This window comes from Mya arenaria, chromosome 8 (assembly GCF_026914265.1).
Source record: "Mya arenaria isolate MELC-2E11 chromosome 8, ASM2691426v1".
Classification (NCBI taxonomy): domain Eukaryota; kingdom Metazoa; phylum Mollusca; class Bivalvia; order Myida; family Myidae; genus Mya; species Mya arenaria.
The window spans coordinates 13,821,998-13,844,865 of NC_069129.1; the positions used below are offsets into that span (position 1 = coordinate 13,821,998).

Here is a 22,868-nt window from a genome sequence, read left to right on the forward strand (position 1 = left end):
CAATGTTTTTTTCTTTACTAGAAGATGAATACCACTTTCTTCTTGAATGCACATTGTATAATGAACTAAGAGTGAGATATATACACTGAAAAGCGGCGGAATAGTCGAGCGCGCTGTTTCTGTGACAGCTCTTGTTATGTTTATGCTCATAAAACTTTGACTTGACTTTATTTGATGTACCAATAAATAATTATTTTATTTGTAATATTTTGGTACGGAGGCCCCCAAATCGCTTGATACAGTTAATTTAAAGAGATACTCTTATTAATAATCAATACATAGAAATGTTTAATAAACATATTTTTTTGAGTGATGAACCTTTAACTTCTTACAAAATTAAATTACGCATTTATTGTAAATATTAATTACTGATAACAATGTTGTAACCGTTTATTTAATAGCTGGATACGCACGAATATGAAATGAATGGTGGGTTGTAAAAATAAATCTTTGATCAACTATCGTCTCATTAGTTAGAAATACCGTTTTTTCTGCACCTTTCTTTCAAATTGGACATGGTATCCTTTATGAGAACCATTGTTTTCGATATTTATGCATCCTTTTCGGTAAATTAAAACAATCGTGTTAATTGTGGTACATCTTACTTGAGTGTAAGAATGCATCTTTAAAAAAAACATGTTTGTCAATAAAAAAACTCGGCCAAGTTCGATTGTGAACCTATTCTAAGCATAAAACTAAAGTTATTGCACTTTATACCTTAAGCTTTGCTTACACCCTAGCACCTTCATTTCTTCACAAATCGTAATTATATTTTAAAATGAATATGTATCACCAAAAAGAACAGAAAGTTTTTAAAAGCCAATAAGATCTCAGTAAAGTGTGATTATTGGCCAAATCAGACAATTCTAACTTGTTATATGTAGTATACCGACCACTAAAACATCCTCCTCTATTTCATTAGAAAAACATTAAGAAAATAAACAAAATCTCCCATTTTTAGATCTTCACCACCCCCTACACAATATATAGTAAGAAAGCTTGAAACAAGAACTTAATTTTAAACGTGTTAAAAAAAAAATATTTTTCATATAAGAAAGTAAATTTTAGGCAAATAAACTCATTGTTTATATATATATATATTGGCTCAATATTTGGTGATTCGGGTTTCGGGTGATAACTTAAAAGTAGTTCCGTGAAATTGGAGGTCTTTTTGAGCATCAGCTCAAAATAGAGCTAAAATGGACTACTACAATATGTCTATATACATCTTTATCATCTAACATCATTTCAAAGATCATAGTCTATTTTTGTTTCAGTTATGTACAAGGAAGTTAAGAACGCTTCATTTAAAGGTAGGAAGGTTGATAAAGCAAATGCTTGTTTGCAACTGGGGAAAGCAATCTGCCCTGAAGGTAACACAAGGGTTTGTTAAATACGTAACAATGTTAATTTTATTTCCCCAACAATAAGTAGTATGTATAAACAACAAATAAAGAAAATGTAGCCCGATATATCTATAAGCACGTGGAAATACATTTATACAGAGGCGGTGGTGACTTCAAGAGTCATGCTGACGTAAAGTGAACTCATACAACTAACATTAAGCGCCTAATAGACATTCGGAACCTCGCAAACTTAGTAAAATGAAAAACACTTTTTAAATCAGGCATGTTCAAAGGTAGTACAAAGGCAAATTAAAAGAAAAAATATTTGATCTTTCATTGAATCAGAAGCCTTGTTGCTGATTTGACTATGGCTAATTAGGTATTCAACGGCAACTTGAATTAAAAGCTGAAATGTCAGCGAGTGCTATTCTTATATATTTGCGCATCCTAGCCTCTGAAGTTTTATTTACCACTAGTATGTTACAATACAGATTGAAAAGATCTGGCCCCAATATCACAAAAATCCTCAAGTCAAATCGCAATCTCAGTCTCAACTCTTTTTATCAAATTACAGCATCATATCGAGGGTTCAAAGGTAAAAGGTGCCAACTTCCAATTTCAACATTTGGAGAAAAACGGAAAAAAAGAAAATATTGAAATCCTTTCGTTTTCCGTCTTTGGTCTTATTTTGCCTAGTCTAACTAGAATGACTATTGCTTATCATGTTGTGAACGTTAGAAGACAAAGTATACAGTAAAACACATCATATTTGCATTTTTGTAAAGAGACAAATGCCATTAGATTTAAATGTGTAGGGGTAAAAGGTGCTAAGTGTAGTTGGCACTGTTCAAATTCATTTCTGCAAGAAGTAGAAGGTGCCAAGTGCAGATAGCACCTTTTGCCGCTATAAAATTTCATCACGTTTGAGTATTTCTAGAAGTGAAAGGGCCAAATGCAGTTAAACCCTTTAAACAATTCAGGGAAAACCAGGTAAATTACTGTAATGCTCATAAAAAATATTATTATACATGTATCTTAAGATAAAATAACAACCAATATATTCATGCGGTCCCTTTATTTAAACGATTAATGCATTTTGTAACACAATAAGAAATGAGGTAAACTTTAACAGTTAAGTCTTTTACATTTTTCTTGGTAGTGTCTGTTAAACTTGAAGTTCTACATTGTACGTAGATAAACTTAAATATTGAAAAATTGATGACATAATATCAGAATTATGATTCAAAATTGTAAATGTTTTCCCTTTTTAAAATCGCATTCTCTCAATCATTTTGTTGATTAAACAATTTGGTCAATATTTATAAAAATGAGAGCTACTTGAGTCCAATTTATTGTTTTTGAGTTTTACTCAAGTACATTCTGTGCTGTAGATTTTTTTTTGTAGAATACTGAACAATAATGTTAATCAGCATAATGCATGTGAGAATGTGCTTTTAAAAATAGTTAAACATTAGTAATTTTTAATAATGTCAAACTGTAATGAGGAAAAATGAGTTGAGCTTGAGACTGAAATTTGACTTTAGTATTTTCGTGATATTGCGACCTGGCATTTATACTCAATACCTTTTATTAAACGATTTATTAAAAAGCATGTATTATTACGTAAAAAGAAACAAAACAATATGACATAAAGTTGGACGGCAAAAAGTCCTCAGTCAGTCCAAACAAAGAGGCGCGGAGGGTACATTGCTTAAAATTGGCCAGTTAATGCCATAAAAAAGACAATAATATTTTGGATAGAAAAACAAAACTGTAATTTGACAATATTATATTGCGTGGTAAAGAGGATTGCATGAAGCTGGCTGAATTCCACACCTGTTTGCCAAGATGTTTTACACTGAGCAAGATTTTGGATCAGTGCCATTGAGTGGCCTCATGAGGGTATTTATATGTGTAATTGTCTGCATGAAGTTGAAAGGCACGGATCCAAGTGAGAATTGTCGTTATTAGAATGGGCGAAGACTTCTGAGTTTGGGTAAGAGTAGACGTGCTTGTCTTTGCAATGGTTGTAGTTTGTGTTTGATAGTAATTGGCCCGATATAATAGTGTAAAGATTACAATCTGTAGGGTGCATCTGTGAAGTAAAACATCTTGATTGACTGGAAGGTGTTTCTGGTTCACTGTCTGAACCTGCTTTAGAAAAGTGTCAAATTACCAGGCATCTAATGTCTAATTCAGCAGATGATGTACTAGTACAACTGTTCATACATGACGTAAATGAGGTTTTCAGTACCGTCAAGACGCTGGTGTTTCCGAGGCCTGGTTGACTGGTCGTTTTCCGGGGATGGCAGCAGGGTGGAGATTTCCTTCAGAACCTCTTCCTTGGCTATTGCATCAGCAATGAGGTTGGCAAAACGACTAGCTCCAGGCTCACCATGAACTGCATCGGGGTTTCCCCACGACAGCAGTATATAGGCCTTTTTTACCATACTGAAATCAAAGACAAAATACCAACAAGCTTAGAAATATGGGAAAAAAATATCATGCATTCAATGTTATCATGTTCGTTATGGCTAGCTTGTTTGTGTGTCAACACTGCAACACTTTCATCTCCGGGTACATTGGAATGCAGTGTGCCACAAGGAGGTGTATTGGTCCTTGGCTTTATTTCATATAATATGCTGGAACATTATTCGATGTTATCCCATTATCCATATCGGTATTTGGTTCTGCAGGTGATCACAATACAAACAAAAGTTTTCGGCCAACTTCTGTTCCCAAATCAGTTGGATGATTGAAAACAAATTAAAAATGAACACTTAAAAACCTGAATATATTATGTTTCGCAGTAGAGCACAGTTAAACAGATGTTGTATTGACAAAATAGGCATAGCTGGTGACAAAGTTTGTTCAGTCAGAGTTATAAAGTACTAAGGTGCTTACTTGGACAACATTTTAAACGTAAAAGAGCTTGTAAAAACAAATGCAAGACCGAAATGCTTAACTATCTCTGATGGTATCTTAAGGGTATTCGTAAATTTATTACTGTAGATGGTACAAATATCTTTGTTCTTTAATTAGACATTTCTCACTTATACTTAGATTACTGCAATTCAATACTGTTTGGCATAGCAGTATGTGATTTACACAAATGCAATGCATTCAGAGTATGCGTGCAAAACTAGTCTGAAACCGTAGCAAAAAACGTAAACAACCTTGTTATGAACTACATTGGTTACCTATCCAGGCCAGAATTAACTTGGAATTGATATGTTCATGTTGTAGTGTTCTGTAAATAATGCACCCGCCAACCTCACGGAACTATTGTCCAAACACATCCAAAGGAGATCAGGGTTGAGGTCTTCAGATACAATAGAGTTGCAGATTGAGATACCTTTAAACAAAGGAAAATTCTTTAATGACAGAAATGATAATTAATTCTCTGTTTTTATGAATTTATTTATTTATTATTTCTTTTTTATTGTGTTCTTATCAAAGTCGTATGTCTATTTTGTAACATCTTAGGGTTTTAAGGAATGAAGATTCAACACGCTATAGGACTATATATTTTAATACTTCTAAAATTACATGATTGCTATGATGCTATCAGCAGAGAAGTGAACTCAATTATAATATTTGGAGGCGGTGCCAATATAGCTAGGCGTCGTTGACAGGTTGACATTTAAATAACAATAAACATTACATTTTTGTATATATTTGGCACTCATCATACTGATTTGCAATGCCATTGAATGCGATTTTGTACAAGAATAAAGCAATTTCAGTGTCTAGGTTCAATAAGCCATAGCACTTATCCATTGTCAATTACATTACATATATATATACGAGTTTTTTTAATGTTCAATAAAGGTTGATATTCAAGTATTACATGTGTATGGGTCTATTACAAGAAACTCAGACAAAAATATTTTTATTGGAATACAGTTCATGCATTTGAATACTCACTGTGGTGTTAATAAAACAGTGAAATATTTGACTTTGATACATCTGAACAATATTTAGTACAATTTCATATCTTAGTAACTCTAAAATAGTATCAAATACTGATTCAAGAGAGTTCTTTATCTCGTTGGAACTTGGGCTCAGACAGTTGTTCTTATGTCTCATGGTTTATTGACTGACATGTCATGGTGATGCAAAGGAACGTCCACATCACAAGAGCACATGGGTCAGGGTATCACCCATACTCGTATATATGCATTAGCAACAAGTAACGTATTTGATTGATTATCGTTACCTCCAAAGATTTTTATCCATACAAGCTGATCAGCATGAGATTTTACCACTGCTCTGTTTTGGTTCATATGACAGATGGCAGATCAATGAGTACAGAACAGAACATGCTCATATGAATTGTTGTGACGTTTATCCATCACCGTCTACTTATTTACTGCCATTGCTCTATCTTTTCTATGGAGTAAAAATGAAGTTCATTTTGCATGAATCACTTTATGAGGTCGTTGTTTATTTCATTGCTACACTCTTGTTGGACAAGCGTGACCTTTATTTAAAAAATGTATCAGATATTAGCCGCTCGGTTTCACAGGCGTTAAATCTCGATTATGGCTTGTCTATTTGTTTTACGGAATAAATCCATAAATATTACTGGAAATTATCAACGTTCATCTATGCAACCGCTGGTGCAGTATTCTGGCCACATGCCAATTGGCAGCATTGTTTCTGGTGTAGAATTCTAGAGATGTTGAGTAGCATATCCAGGCAACATCCAGTCTGTTTTCAAGTTCATAGCAGTTACCCAGCATGTTTAAGGCTGTGTCTATGTGACCATGGCCTTGACTGTCCGTATGTATATAGTGGCGAAGCTTTTCTTGGGCTGCATGTTTCCTAGAATGCATTTTCAGTTGTCTGTATGTGAGGTACTGCAGATAGTAGAGGAAAGGGATACAGTCAATCACGGCTAGGTCCATCCACTTATAGTGATTTGATTGGCGTCTCTGTTCTCTGTCTTCATCTTGTACAGTTCTAAACATTTCATACACCAGAGATTCTGGTACACAGCACATTTCTTGAGGCATGAAATGTACACATATGGCAGTGAACTTCTGCATTATGTCTTTATTAGAGGAATGTTCAGCTTTGTCAAGGAACCTACTGCTGGGTTCGGTAGAAACTCTTCCAGCACAACTGCATAATTGCCACACTTCCGGCTCCAGTAATCCCTCACAGTAAATCAGGTAGTTTGCTGCCGCATCATACTGACTATTGCAGTACAGCATGGAGGCAAATTTTAGTCTGCTTGATAGCAAGTCAGAGTCCAAAGAGGACTGGTACAAATTGAGAATGTCCCATTTGATTGGTTGTCGCAGATGAATAAATCGTGAGGCCAAGAAGGAGGCGAGTGTACCTAACCAAAGAGGTTTTGCCATGGTAGCTACTTCTTGTTCCAAGTATGTCCCGTGTTCCAATATATGTTGTAATATTTGTAACTGCTCTGTAATGTGTGAACTGAGCTCCTCCGCGGAGTAAAAAGAGAACAGACATAAGGCTTGTTGATATGTTGCTATTAATGATTTGCTGCATTCTTCATCCAGATAAGATGTGATAACTTGATTGTTTTTCATTCTTTCGTTATATTCATCTACAAGGCCTCTGCTGATATGGATCACCTTGACTCCCAGAAAATCAATATCTATCTTGGAAATGTAAGGCATGTTGGATTCCATTAAGGGAGAAAGCATTGCAGACAAAGTTGGGAATTCATATTCGAATAGTTTCCCGGCAAAAAGATTCACCCTAGCTATTGTATAGTGTGGGCAGTATTTGACCTTCAGCCACCTGCGAAGTGTTGTCATACAGTAAATCACACACTGTACAAGGTTTTCCTCCCTCCATACATCTGGTGGATATGTCTCTATTGTGAACAGCATTGCGGTCTTCATGTGAAACGTACTGAGACGGTCTCCAACCACTGGCTTTAAGAAAGTTTTTCTCAATATTTTCATGAATACATATGCCTTGCACTGCACAGTGTTCATGTCAAACATCAGTAATCTTTCCATCATTGATGTAGAAAACCTCCATTCCCATTTCGATTGTGGATAACAGGGGTCATGTGGGGTGACATGGAGTGCAGAAGAGCGACACCTGATTGACCTTGAAGGAGACTCCGAATATCCCTGTGGCACCAGGAACACTCCAGCTTGTCTGGCCCTGGCCAGTGTGTCAGGTTTGGGCCAGTGGCCAGGCCGCGGTCTGTGGAAGAGGAACTGACACTCCGTTGGTAGACTGACACAATGATAGGCGATAACATAAGCATTTGTATTCAAGCTTATGGATGAACCATGCTGCACTAATTCACCTCGATGGCTAATGTCGTCATAACATTCCATCAGAGTGTTTGTATGCATCACTCTGCCCTCGTTGTCTTTTACATCACCGGGTAGCTTGACCTGCGTCTCTGGTAGTGGAAGGTCATGTCTCAGCCTCTGAAGCCAACAATGCTGGGGTGGGAGCTGATCTGTATATATAGCAAGAAGGTGAGAGTTTCCTTGCTGCCATTCGTCCCAGTCCAATATGACAGGAATATCAGCAATGCAGGACAATGTATCAATGTCTGACTGCATGCCAGGTGTCGTTGTACCCTCACTCTGGCTGCCATAATGATAGTATTTCTTGTTTCGGCCTTGTAATGTTTCACTGATTGTCATCCCTGTCTCCTTAATCAGCCACGTCCTCCTCCTTTTGGTGAGCATGTATCTGTTCACCCCGATGTCCTCCAGAACACGGGACAAACGTAGAGACAGTACTTGTTCCACTTGTTTCTGCATCTTAAAACCAAGATTTGTATACATCATCATAAAAAAAAATTATCGATATTTTGGCGGGATTTTTTACCTGGGAATTTGTGGCCACATAGCTATTAATAAAACAAAAACATTTTTTACTGTTCCATAATCATACGCTTTTTTATCATTAAAGACAAATGAGTGAAACATGATTATTCATTAATATTAAAAAAAGTAATTTGGCATCGACCTATATTGTGCGACTTAAATATTAGATCATAACATTATGAATATGTACTTCTTTTAATAAATATTTACTTCTTCAGTATGTGTATGCTTACTTTTCATTTCACGAATGTATATTATCTTCAGAGCACATTCAAAAATGTTATCATTCTTATGTATAAATTATTAGCCTAATGGTAATGTCAGTTGAATGGCATGCACCTGAAATAGATTTAACAAAATAAATGTGTTACCTGCGCTAACAAATGAAATGTCTTGAGGATATTTTTCTCTCAGCCATTTTGATGTAAATATAACACTGATCTAACTTCCTGTTTTAAAAATAAGTACATGCCATCTTATTTACTATTCTTTTAATAGCTCCATGATAGATAGATATAGATACGTTTTATTCCTCCAGTAACGGAGAGCATAACATATTTACAAGTATAATATAAAACATAGATATACAATTATTATGTACATAACAAACGTTAATTTACAAAAGTCATAACGTGCATACATGTAGCATGGTAACAAGTTACACAAAAACGTCATGGATCACATAAGCCTAAAACATGTAAGCATAGCTCAAGCTTTCCTAGCTACAAGTAAGTTAATCAACGCCTTTGCAATTGGCTGAAACATCAAACAATTATGAGAATTTGTTGTTGCAAATTGAAACACCTTTGCGCACTGGCCCTTATGAGGTTTAAGAATTAGACACTTAAAAGCATCCACGCCACAGCAGTGAATTATGCTATCCCACAAGGCCCTACGCTCTTCTTCTTTTTTGTGGCAAAAGCATATTAAATGTTCAGTATGACCTTCGACCATCAGATTACACGCTTTACACTCAGTCCGGAATGACCTTGACACAAACATACCCGTTAAGTTCATAAGCGTCGTACATGTTTTCTGGAGACGAGGGTTACTTCTAACCACAAACCATAGCGGCGAACATTTGTACTGCGTAATGATGTTTTGCAGGGCCTCGTCACTAGAAGATTTCGTCATGTTATCATACATTATTGCTTTCACGCGCATCATAACATTTCTCTGAAGGATCCTTTTCCAGGATACCTTATTTGGGAAATCACCAGAACTAATATATACGTTTAGATACTCAACGAGACTGTATTTTTGGAGTAACTTATATATGTCCGGTAGAAATCCAGTCTTCTGTTTATCACCATTCATGAAAAGTAGAAGTCTATGTACGAATATTTGTTTCGCCAGATAATGGCATGGTAACAAGCACAGTTGGCCTAGGAATTGGAGTTTTCGATACTCAATTATTATCTATCTATCTATCTATTTGTTGATGTTTCTGGGTGATGCTGTCAAGAAATAAATCATATCGATTACGAATTTGTTTTCGCAGCATAGTTTGGCTATTAAAGCATCGTTTAAATTGCATTCAACAATTAGGTCGCGGCCGTGTTTGTCCATTCTCATTCATCAGAGGTTAGATAATATAAATCTGAATAAGTTATACGAATATCATCACCGTTCTCTTATACGGGAATGTATTTGTCTAGAAAATAAGTATAAGAGTATTTAAATTGACTAGTGGTTGAGCTTTGTGGTATTCTTTAAACCCATGACTATTTAATTGAGTTTACGATTAATCCCGTGAGACTGTCTATTGTGTAGTGTTGTGTGTGTTTCTTTTATTCTGTCAGGTTTATCTTATCAGATAAAGTTAAAGATGTCTTTATTTATGTTGTCAATGGTTCGTTTTGGCGGGTTTTGTAGTAACGTCTATTAGTTGCGGCTGTGCATATATTCAGTTTTTTTTCTTTCTTTTCTGCTTCATCTATTATATGCTTCCAGTAATATTGTATAACTTATTAGAATAATATTGTTTGCCTTTTGTTTCCTGTGGGTTTCTTTGCTCACTATAAGCTACCAAATGGCATAAGGCATTTATATCATTGTTTGTCACTTAAATGTTGATTAAAATCATTTTGGATAGTAGTAAGATATTTATGTTGATATTTAGCTACTCGGCCAATTCCAGTAGGTACTTAATTGGGATTCAGTTCTGTCTTGTTGTATGGTGAAAGGCACACAGGTGAAGGAATCACACGCCAAAGTTATACATGAACATATATATCTTCGTGTCAAACACTTTTTTAATCACTATTCTTCGTTCATTCGTACGTAGATCACTCAAAAATCGCCAGTTGGTTTTTCCGGGATATCTATATATAACTAACAACCACATAGTAGTTGGGATTCAGATTTTGTTTTATTTTATGTTAAAAAGGTGCGTGTGTAGGGAAATCAAATATTTATTAAAGTAATTATCATGTACACATATGTATCTCTATAACACACACTGTTTTAAATCACTATTATTCATACATAATACGATAATGCCTTGTATATCAAAGGCACTAAATATCTCCAGATGTGTTGTTTATCTTATTTTATGTACTCAAACTGATTCAACATTTTAGTGACACACAATGATTCAGACACATGTGGACTGAACAAGAACACTGCGTGTAAAGTTTGTGACAACTCTAAAATGTTCATAGAGAGTAAAGCTTTTGTTAGGCTATATGTAATACACTGCTTTTTTGTAACGAATCTCATGAGAATTATTTAATAGAATGTGATACGCTTTGATTTCATAATTGTAAAAAATGTACCAAAATGTAAAAAAAATTTGTCGGAGACCTGGTTCGAACCCGTGTCGCCAAAGTTGCAGTCCAGCGTCGTATCCTCTGGGCTACGACGGTTTACTCTAGAGACATAATTAAGCTATATACGTAACTCGGTGATATCACGTGATAACACCGACTAGCCAATCACGCATAAGGAATGAATTCTACTAGGTAGACATACCCGGTAATCTTTTGTAATGAAAAAAAACACGAAATAACTGCTAAACTTAAATAAATTGTAAACTGTGTGGAACTTCAGTTAGTAAGTTCCAATGCATTGTACACATTAATACCAAGTGTATGACAGATTTCGACAATTTTCTCCTTTTTTTCGCAATTTTATCATAAGGAGTACAGCCCTTTTAAAATTTAAACTAGAGATTGCTTTTTTGAAAAAGCGCTTGTCTCCCCTATTGTGTGGTCGTAGCTGAGAAAAAATAAATGATGGACATGAAATTTGTAACTTTGGACTGGAGACAAACCAACAGTGAAGTTTGGTTTATTCGATTATATTAAATAGTGAAGAGAAGAAAGTGTTGTTGATTAATCATGGAAAATGTAAACGAAGTTTGCATTGTATGAAGTTCCTGGGCGCAAGCGTTATTCAATTATTGATCGGAAACCATTTTTCAGCTCACAGTCATCGTGACCATGACCTTTTACCTACTGATCACAACATCAATAGGGATCATCTACATAACCAACTTGCATACCAAGTATTAAGTTCTTGGGTGCAAGTGTTCTTTAGTTACTGAGCGGTAACCATTTCTTCAACTCAAGGTCATGGCAACCTTGACCTTTGACCTACTGATCTCAAAATCAATAGGGGTCATCTACTAGTCATGACCGACTAGCGTACCAAGAATGAAGTTCCTGGGTACAAGCGTTCTTAAGTTATTGAGCAGAAACCATTTTTAAGCTTAAGGTCACCGCCAACGTATCATTTTTTACCTGACGGTAACCTTGACCTTTGACCTTTTGATCTGAAAATCAATAGGGGTCATCTTCTAGTCATGAACAACTAGCTTACCAAGTATGAAGTTCCTGAAACCAAAGGATCTTTAGTTATTGAGCGGAAACTTTTTCTTCACTTCAAGGTCATGGCAACCTTGACCTTTGACCTAGTGATCTCAAAATCAATATGGGTCATCTTCTAGTCATGACCAACTAGCATACCAAGTATGAAATTCCTGGTTGCAAGCGTTCTCTAGTTATTGAGCGGAAACAGTTTCTTCACCTCAAGGTCACGGTGACCTTGACCATTGACCTACTGATCTCAAAATCAATAGGAGTCATCTACTAGTCATGAACAACTATGAAGTTCCTGGGTACAAGCTTTCTTTAGTTATTGAGCAGAAACCATTTTTAAGCTTAAGGTCACTGCCAACATAACATTTTTTACCTGAAGGTAACCTTGACCTTTGACCTTTTGATCTCAAAATCAATAGGAGTCATCTAATAGTCATGAACAACTAGCATACCAAGTATGAAGTTCCTGGACCCAAAGGATCTTTAGTTATTGAGTGGAAACCGTTTCTTCACCTCAAGGTCACGTTGACCCTGATCTTTGACCTAGTGACCCCAAATTCAATAGGGGTCATCTACTAGTCATGACCAACTAGCATACCAAGTATGAAGTTCCTGGGTCTAAGAGTTCTATAGTTATTGGGCGGAAACGAAGTGTGACGTACTGACTGACTGACTGACAGACTGATGGACTGACTGACGGACAGGGCAAAAACAATATGTCTCCCCATGAATGGAAGGTCACCACGACCTTGACTATTGACCTTGTTACCCCCAAAACAATTGGGATCATCTAGACATCATGACCAACCTCACTTCAAAGTTTGGTGAACCTAGATCAAAGCATTCTCCTGATATTGCACGGAAATATTTTTTTACATTAGAGGTCACAGCGACGTTGACCTTTGACCTTGTGACCCCCCAAAATATAGGAGTTTTCTAAACCTCATGATCAACCTCCCTACCAAGTTTGGTGAACCTAGGTCAAACCATTCTCAAGATATTGAGCGGAAATGTTTTTTACATTGGGGGTCGCCGCGACCTTGACCTTTGACCTAGTGACCCCAAAAACAATAGGGATCTTCTACACCTCATGACCAACCTCCCTACCAAGTTTGGTGAACCTAGGTCAAACCGTTCTCAAGATTTTGAGCAGAAATGTTTTTTATATTGGGGGTCGCCGCGACCTTGACCTTTGACCTAGTGACCCCAAAAACAATAGGGATCCTCTACACCTCACGACCAACCTCCCTACCAAGTTTGGTGATCCTAGGTCATGCGGTTTTCCAGTTATCGATCGGAAACGAAGTGTGACGTACGGACGGACTGACGGACTGACGGACTACCGGACTGACGGACAGGGCAAAAACAACATGTCTCCCCCAGAGAGGGGGAGACATAATTGTTTATTTTAAACTGGAAATTCCTATCGGTCATTTATAAATAAGTCAAAATTAATGAAATTAGTATCGAAAACGAGCTCTTTAGATACCTGATGGTTAAAAAGAAATATTATTATATTTCCCCGTGACCCATTTTTCCAGAAAATTAAGACATCCTTTGTTAATGGTATACAAAATGAGTATAACACTAAAAATAGTGTACACATTGTTTTCGGACTTGATTGTTTTTGATGTAGTACGGTCCTGCTTTATTTTCCTTCCTTGCGTTGAGACCTGCAACAAAGTTCTGACCAATACGCTGACGTGTAGAATCGAGAGATACTGCAAAAATAGACGAAGTTAAGAATTATCAGATGTTTAACTGAATATCCTTTATCATTTGTCTTAACGGAAAAGGAGTTTGATTTCAATGGGATGGTTTACACCCAGTGGACAAGATATTGCTTTCAAATAACAGAAAAAATTCAGTGGATATTTTGAATCAAAATAAAAAATAATCAAATTAAAATGGATTGTCTAATATCTATTTATGATTGCCATATTTAAGTAATGCATGTTAAACACTTTCTATACAATTAGCAGGGAAGAAACCCGGATAATACAGTAATTTCACGAAATGTTTGCTGTATAATAACTTCCAAAAAATATAGTTCACTAATACCGACATTTCAATCTCACGTCTTTTATAACAGATCTGTTATTATTTCAATTTGGTTTATGTATCTGTTAAACAAATGATATCAGAAATATCACGGTCTCATTCTAAGAAGTATATAGCATCACCGTAGGGAGTTGCCAACTTTTAATTTATTCCCCCTAATTAGATATTAATGTCAATGTTGAATATATATAAAGATTAGGTGTCATATGGTCTATAAATATATATATATATATATAATGTGCGCTTAATTTATTTCCCTTAATTAGATATTAATGACAAGGTTGAATAAATATATAATGAGATATATCAATACATATACAAATATACAGTACACATAAACATGGTGCATCATTTGAAAAATAATTTTGATGATTTCTTAAATCAAAATGTAAGCATTTATATAAAAGACTCCACGCTGCGTTATTTCTCTATCTGCTTTACTTCCCGAATATAAGCGCACAAAAGGGGAAGTCACTGTGTATGCGATTGTTTAATATTCATGCATAAACAGCAAGAGTATAGTGTAACGCAACCTTTTTATTTCAGATACTCAGTTACGTCCCCTTTAATGTTCTTTTGAACTTCCGGTTGTCACACGTGTGTCAGAAAACAACATAATAATTGTTTGTTTATTCGTTTTGTGAGCAACAAAGGTAGATGATAATACTGTTTTTATATGTGTTTTAACAATGAATATGCTTTCAAGGGTATGAAACAGTTATTGTTCGCCCGTTTTGTACAATAGACAGGGTTCCCCCTGGGCCTAAAAAGTTGTCGCCACTTTTTCGCGGGGGGTTAAGGGGGCCGCGATAGGCCCCCTTACGGGTCCAGGGCAGTGCCCTTGTGAGGGCCAAGGGGGCGAAGCCCTCTGAAGCTCATGGGGTTTTCAAGCATTTTAAGAGCCTTAAATTGCATTAATTAGCACATTGTCGTGCAAATCATAATTTTGTTGTACATGAGCACAAGATATTAATAGCAAATTGTTATTCTGTTGACAAAATTCATTGTATATGGACTAGTATATAAATAAAAATATTGCAAACGGTATTTTAATGGATTTTTTTTTATCAGTCAACAATGATTTTACTGTGCTTATTCAAGCCAGACTCTTGTTTACTACATCGTAAATCAGCCATTTTGACACATTTCTAAACCATGACAGGTGACATCATTGCGTGATCAATAGGATATATTTATATGATTTAATTATTGGTAGTTTTAAATAGCTAGTGACGTGTTATGGGGATTTTCCATTAAAAAAAACGAGACAAGCACGCGTCAAGCATGCGCTGTGAACTTTTAAGGCGTGTTTGACCTCTGTCTCTTTTAGTCGCGATTTTCCGAAAATCTTGAATGGTAACATCTTCTTTTTTCATAATTTATAAAATTATCGATGTTTATATTACACAAAAATGCATTTACTGCGAAAAAAACCCCAAAAGATATGTTAATAAATGACCGTAAATAAGCATGGCACATTTTGGAACAATCATGCGGGAATCGATAGAGGGACATTTTGGAACAATCATGCGGTAATCGATAAAGGGACAATTTGGAACAATCATGCGGGAATAGATAAAGGGGCAATTTGGCACAATCATGCGGGAAAGGGATAATTAACCCTTTCCCCCATGTCAAATCAGCCATATTAGGCCTGCCACTGCATGGCTTATCAGTACATTGATAACCAGTAGCCAATAGATAATAAGCCCCTATAAGTACCCCTACTGCATAGGAGATTATTGGAGAATATTGAAAAATTGCCACTATGCATTTTTAATTTATTTTTCTAGTATTTCTTTTGGTTTAATCAATTATAGTTTAATATGAATTTTTTCGTAAATGAATTTCCAATCCAGTTGGTATAATTTTTATTATGTTGTCTAAATTATTGGTTGAATATTTATAGAGAAACACAACTCCTGTGAAAAATTGAAGATGTTTCAATTGATTTCATATTATACTATATTTCCTTGGCACCTATGCATAACACTTTAATATTTTTTGTATTTCTTTTGATTAAATAATGTTAGAAATTCAAATAATGAATTAGTATTTGTAGTGTATTAAATTTCGAATCTAGTGATCATAGTTTAATCTAAAAAAGTTTTGACAATAAACAAATATTCAAAATCACAGTAATCGTCGTGCGTGTTAAAAAATAAACACAATTTAATTGGCAAACAACAATGTTATTCAGATTCATTGTTCCATAATAAATTGGCATGTCCGTTGTTTTGAAATGAATTGAATAAAATAATTGTAAATATCAAAATAAAAGGCTGGGTCTGCTACTGGCACAGTTTTAAAAACTTTGGGAACATACTTAATATTGCCCCCAACAAGCCGAACAACTCGAATTTTTAATAGTCAGAATCGCTATTTAAATTAAATTTAGTGATTCCGTAATAATATTATAATTAAAATCTGTCAACACAAGGCATTAAATCAAGGTCTAAAATGCATGGAAAATTACGACAACATTCTTGTGTATTTATCAAGATCGAGAGAACACATGTTTTAACAGCTGTCAAACTGGGGCATATCACATATAATTTTATTATTATCCATGTATTCACAACAAAATACTAACTTTGATTAACAGACATAAGGGGACATTTTTATTACCGGATTAACATTCCATTTTTGGAAACAGAAGTGACAAATGACATGTGTTTATTATCTTTTCCAGGTACGGCCAAGGATGGGAAACAAGAAGAAAATTGGAAAGGCCCGTAAGGACAAGTTCTACCAACTTGCCAAGGAGAGTGGATACAGGGCTCGATCAGCATTCAAACTTATACAGCTCAACAGGAAATTTGAGTTCTTGCAGGTAGGTTTATGGATTTTTAATTTAATGTAGCTGAAGAACTTTCATCAGTTTGTTTAACAATAAAAGTCTTGTTTCTTTACATAAAGATAAAAGCTGATAATTACTATTTCTAACAACAGTTATATATATTTTGAAAGAAAAATAATTACTGTTGATTCAGAGCAAAATTTAAGAGTGTTACATTGTATTTCATTATTTTACTACAAAAGAAGTGTAAGTTTTGCCAATATTACACAGTTTATGGCCTTTATGACCGTAAATGACTGGTAATAAGACACAGTTTTCCCCTCAGATTTTGATCTTAAAAAATGCTTACAAGCAGTAACAAGCTTTTGTCATTTTTTTTAAGGAAAACGTCCATTGTTACCCCATCTTGCAGAAATTTATCTCTGCTTTAAAACTTTTCCCAGAAATTTGTCACATTTTTATTGAACAAAACTTTAATCTAAGACTTGCATTCATTAATTTATTCAAAAGCCTTATAATATACACAAGCTTGCATTTATCAAGGTTTCAAGCATCAATCAACTAAAAGTTGAGCTTCTTAGACTTGTGGATGAACAAGCCTGAATTCTTATACAATTGGTTGGCATTATTTTTTTTAGCATGCTCTGCTATATAAAACTCAGATGTTGAGCAAGCCCGGAAGACATTGTACTAGTGCAGGACTTTAATATGGGCTTGTGTTAATTTTGACCACTGGTTATCCACTGTAGTAGATTTTTTCCAATGGAAATAACCCTTTTCTGTTCATTTCAGAGCTCTCGAGTGGTGATTGACTTGTGCGCAGCCCCTGGTGGTTGGCTACAGGTGGCATCGGAGAACTGCCCAGTGTCCAGTCTCATTGTCGGGGTGGATCTGGTGCCCATTAAGCCCATACGCAACTGTGTTGCTCTCGTAGATGATATCACCACACAGAAATGCAGACAGGATCTTCAGAAGGAGCTGAAGACATGGAAAGCTGACTGTGTGCTTCACGATGGTGCACCAAATGTCGGAAAGAACTGGAACTATGACGCTTTCCAACAAATTCAGTTGACCCTTTATGCATTGAAACTTGCTACTGATTTTCTGAGAAAAGGCGGATGGTTTGTTACAAAGGTGTTCCGGTCCAAAGACTACAATTCCCTGCTGTGGGTTTTGAAGCAGCTTTTCAGAAATGTACATGCAACAAAGCCTCAGGCATCAAGAAATGAGTCTGCCGAGCTTTTCGTGGTTTGTCAGAATTTCCTCGCGCCAGATAAAATTGATCCAAAGTTTCTTGATCCAAAATTTGTATTTAAAGATGTTGACGATGAACCAAATCTATCACTGAATCTTATACACCCAGAAAAGCACACAAGACACAGAGACGGCTATAAAGAAGGTGATTACACACTCTTCCATACACTATCAGTTACTGACTTTATCAATAGTGATAACTACTTGGAATTGCTTGCTGATGCCTCAGAAGTAAAGTTTGATGACAAAGCCATTGAAAATCATGCAACAACAACTGTTGAAATTAAGGAATGTCTAAAGGACATAAAGGTCTTGGGAAAGAGAGAAATCAGATTGGTAATAAACTGGAGAAAGAAACTGAGGAAAGAGCTTGATGATGCAAAGGAAGAAACAAAGAAAAATTGTCGAAGAAAAGATAGAAGAGAGTGAAGATGATATGGCAAAGTTGGAAGCTCAACTTGCTGACATGGAGGGTGAGCAGAAGAAAGCATTGAAAAGAAAAATCAAGAAAACTAGGCGAGAAAGAGGTAAACTGCAGCACAAAATGGATATGAAAATGGTTTTACCAGGAGATAAAATTGATATGTCAGATGATAGGGAGCTTTTTGCTTTGACCAAAATAAAGAGCAAGAAACAGCTTGAAACTGTTGAAGAGGTTGAGCTCAGTGATGCAGATGAGGAGGATGAAGAGGAAGATGTTTCCAACAAAAAGAAGAAAAGAATTATATTTGATAGAGAAGAAAAGGATTATGGCATGAGTGATGTTTCAGATGAGGATGAAGAGTTTGATGAAGATGATGCTAGTGATGGCAGTATTTCATTAGATGAAGCAAATGATGAGGAGAATCCACTGCTTGTTGGTAAGCAGAGCAAAAAGTCAAAAACTGATATGTGGTTCAGTAAAGAATCATTTGCTGGACTGGATGATGAGGATGATGAAGATGTTGAAATAGAGAAAATGGCTGAGGCCTATCAAAAGAAAGGTGGTGTCATAAAAGGTATCAATGACAATGATGATATGATCATTCCTGAGGAAAGAGTGTCTGATTTGAAGAAAGTAAAAGCACGAAAAGACAGAAAGATGGATGGTGACAAAGACAGTGCATTTGGTAGTGGATCAGGTGCTGATGATGATGATGACAGTGATGATGACGAGGATGATGATGAGTCGGGTACAGAAGGAGACAACAGTGACTCGGACAGTGACAGTGATTATGACACTAAGGAATTCTATAAGCAACAAGATAAATCTTTGAATGAAAATAAGAATAAAAAGAAAAGCAAGAAAGCAAATAGTGAGGAGGAAGGTTTTGAAGTTGTTCCTGTGGACAAAAATCCTCCGATAAAACTGAATGCCCAAGGACTTGCATTAGGAACAGCTATTGTCAGTTCAAGAAAGAGAAAGAGAGAAGTTATAGAGAGTGGCTATCATCGGTACATGTTTAATGATGACAACCTCCCAGACTGGTTTGCCAAAGATGAACAGAGGCATCATCGTGTAATGTTACCAGTCACTAAAGGTGAAATTCAGGAATACAAAATGAAAATGAAGGCTGTTGATGCAAATCCAATTAGGAAAATTGCTGAAGCTAAAGCAAGAAGAAGAAGATGGCGAGAAGGTTAGAGAAAGCAAGAAAGAAGGCTGATACTATCAATGACACAGAAGAAGTCACTGATCGTGAAAAGTGGTCACAAATTAAACAAGTGTACAAAAAAGCAGGACTGTTGTCAAAGAAGAAAAAGGAAGTGACATACGTTGTCTCGAAGCGTGGTTTGGCTGGTAAGAAGACCGCAAGGCCGAATGGAGTGAAGGGGCCGTACAAAGTTGTGGATGGGAGGTTGAAAAAGGATATAAAGGGGAAAATGAGAGCGGAACAGAGGAAGAAGGGGAAGGGAAAGAAGAAAAGATAAACTTGCTTGCTTTTGTTGGTTCTGAGTATGGGACAACAACTTACTGAATCCAAGACACTTTTCATTTCATATTTTTAGAAATAATGTTAATAGTTTTGTTACATGTATGATAAAAGCATGTGAGCTTTTATGCTCTTTAAAGTCTGAAATCTGTATAAGGAAGTATTAATAAAAGTAAAATACTTATTGCTTATTTCTGTGCCTTGCAAGGTACAATGTGTATTACAAATGATTAATATTAAATTTTGGGCACCATAATTATAAAAGTTGTCGCCAAGTTTATGATTCGGTTGCATTTGGGGCTCAGAAACTGCATTACTATCGTATTTAACTAAGATTGGTCATGGTAAAGAAAATTGATCTCGACTTGTGGCTAAAAAAATAAACGTGATAACTGGACATTGATATCATGTGTGATTCTATTTCGTTCTTGACAAATAGATGCTGTGGATTGATTCTTGCAAGTAATGGCCTCACTAGAAGGGTCAACATTTGGTCAAAAGGTTCCGACAGTAAATACAGAAATCACCTCGGAACGAAAGCCAATTCTCATCTGTTTCAAAAACTGTCTAACAAGGGACCTTGCTCAGCAATTAAGGATATTACAGGGACTGTACACCAGATTGGCACCAAAAAAAGGTTTTTTTCTGAAACGAATCTCAGCACAGTTATTTAATAAAATGTTTTATTCTTTGATATCATAATTGAAAAAAAATAGCAAATTGTTAAAAAAAAGTCGGTAGTCTGGGTTCGAACCGGTGTCCCCAAAATTGCAGTCCAGTGTTGTATCCACTGTGCTACGAAGGCTTACCCTAAAAAGGTGGAATATTTAAGCTATATACCTAACTTGGTAATATCACTTGATAACATTGACTAGCCAATCACGCATAAGGAATGAATTCTACTAGGTAGACATACCTAGATATCTTTTAATGGAACTAGAACTCCGCAAGTCGGATGTGTCGCCTGACGAATTATTTACTGTCGACATTATAGCTGTTAGATTGGCATTTTATTCATTTATAGACAATGATGTTGCCATTTAACTTTCAAGTGTAGGTGGCATTTGTTAATCAATCGTAACCCCTTGTTGTATTTTTGTAGAGGGACACCCAAGGAAGCTTCCTGTCAAGTTTCATTGAATTTGGCCAGGTAGTTTCAGAGGAGATGTTCTTTAAGCAATTGTTGACGGACGGACGACGGACAAAGATCGATCACAATAGCTCACCTTGAGCACTTCGTGCTCAGGTGAGCTAAAAAAGTGTGCAAGGTAAAGTTAGACATGAAAATTAACAAAGGGCAATAACTCTAATATGAAAGCAAGAGATACAGTTTTTGTGCACTGCGATCCCCTTCAATAAGATCTATCTATCTATAAAGTTTCAGTTGATAACTCTTATAGTTTTCGCGAAATGCCCCGGACAAAATTTAAGCTTGAAAATTAACAAAGGGCAATAACTCTAAACATATAGATGCAAGAGTTACGGTTTTTGTGCACTGCACTTTCCCTCAATCAGATATACCTACGGAATAAGTTGGTTGATACCTCCTATACTTTACGAGATATGCCTCGGACAAAACCTAAGCATGAAAATAAACAAAGGGCAATAACTTTAAAACTAAGAAAGCAAGAGTTACTGTTATTGTGCACTGCACTTGCCCTCCATGAGATCTATCTACATATGAAGTTTCAAGTTGATAACTTTTATATTCTACAAGATATGCCCCAGACAAAACTTTAAGCATGAAAAATAACAAAGGGCAATAAATCTAAAAATATGGAAGCAAGAGTAACAGTTCTTGTGCACTGCACTTGCCCTCAATTAGATCTATCTACATATGAAATTTCAAGTTGGTACCACTAATAGTTCAGGAGATATACCCCGGACAAGCGAAAATGGGACGCCGCCGCCACCGCCGACAAAAGTAACCCCTATATGTCGTCTTTTCAGGCGACACGAAAACTGCTAAAAAAAATAATTGTAAACTATGTGGTACTTAAGTTAGTAAGTTTCAATGCATTGTACACATCGATACCAAGTTTGTCAGTTTTCGACAATTTTCTCTTTCGCTATTTCATCATACGGAGTACAGCCCCTTTAAAGCTATGGTATGGGCCTTTCTTTACATGTACGCATTGTCTCTGGCAAAAGTTGAAACAGTTTTAGAGTTGTGGCCAAGGTTAAAAAAAGGTCAGACCAACTATAAATGGTTAAATGAATGATCTAACATCCAGATGTGTAGCAGCTTGCCTTTGACCAAAAAATATCTGCTAAAGCTCGAACTTGCCAATAAATCCTGGGTGAACACAATAACTGAAGACCATTTGGGAGGTCAACAGAGGCACAGGCAGGGATCCCTTGAATAAGATAAACACTTTCATCTAACTAAGCAACTTCTGGTTGCAGTTTACTCTGGTCCACTTCATAGGCTTGCCAACTCTTGCATAATGGTACGTTTCCAAGAAAGCACAATGTTATCCCTTAAAGCTGCACTCTCACAGATTGAACGTTTTGACAATTTAAATTTTTTGTCTTGGAACGACCCAATTTTTGCGAAAATCCATGGAAACCAGTTACCGGGTATATAAGACTGCTGACAAAAAATTAGATCGCAGGTTTTATGTTTAAGTTCAAAACTTGATGTTTTATGCAATTTTCTTAGTAACGGTTTAAGCCATAAAACATTAATTTTCTAACAGAAATATGAATATCTATGAACTGATTTTTTTGTCTTATATTATTGGTTTGCAAATATTTATGCAAAAATTTGCTCATTCCAAGACAAAAAATAAAAAAATACTGGTATATCTGTGAGAGTGCAGCTTTAATGGCAAGGA

General features: G+C 35.8%; 2 protein-coding genes across 2 annotated transcripts; one reads left to right on the top strand and one right to left on the bottom strand.

Moving 5' to 3' along the window:
* Positions 1–4,887: 4,887 nt before the first annotated feature.
* LOC128242528 (uncharacterized) lies at positions 4,888–8,643 on the bottom strand. The gene is made up of 2 exons (XM_052959701.1): positions 8,554–8,643; positions 4,888–8,116 (listed from the first exon to the last, which is right to left on the bottom strand). The coding sequence occupies exon 2, from the start codon at positions 8,114–8,116 to the stop codon at positions 5,951–5,953; it is 2,166 nt and encodes a 721-aa protein (XP_052815661.1). The 5' UTR covers positions 8,554–8,643; the 3' UTR covers positions 4,888–5,950.
* Positions 8,644–14,627: 5,984 nt separating this feature from the next.
* LOC128244637 (pre-rRNA 2'-O-ribose RNA methyltransferase FTSJ3-like) lies at positions 14,628–20,213 on the top strand. Its single transcript, XM_052962654.1, is given in 5 exon segments — positions 14,628–14,717; positions 16,757–16,897; positions 17,657–18,519; positions 18,521–19,710; positions 19,713–20,213. Coding segments are annotated over 4 exon segments (2,499 nt in total). The 5' UTR covers positions 14,628–14,717; positions 16,757–16,768; the 3' UTR covers positions 20,030–20,213.
* Positions 20,214–22,868: the final 2,655 nt, after the last annotated feature.

Bases quoted from the DNA above. Each gene is read 5' to 3' on its own strand.
- LOC128242528 (XM_052959701.1), bottom strand. From the start codon at position 8,116: ATGCAGAAACAAGTGGAACAAGTACTGTCTCTACGTTTGTCCCGTGTT.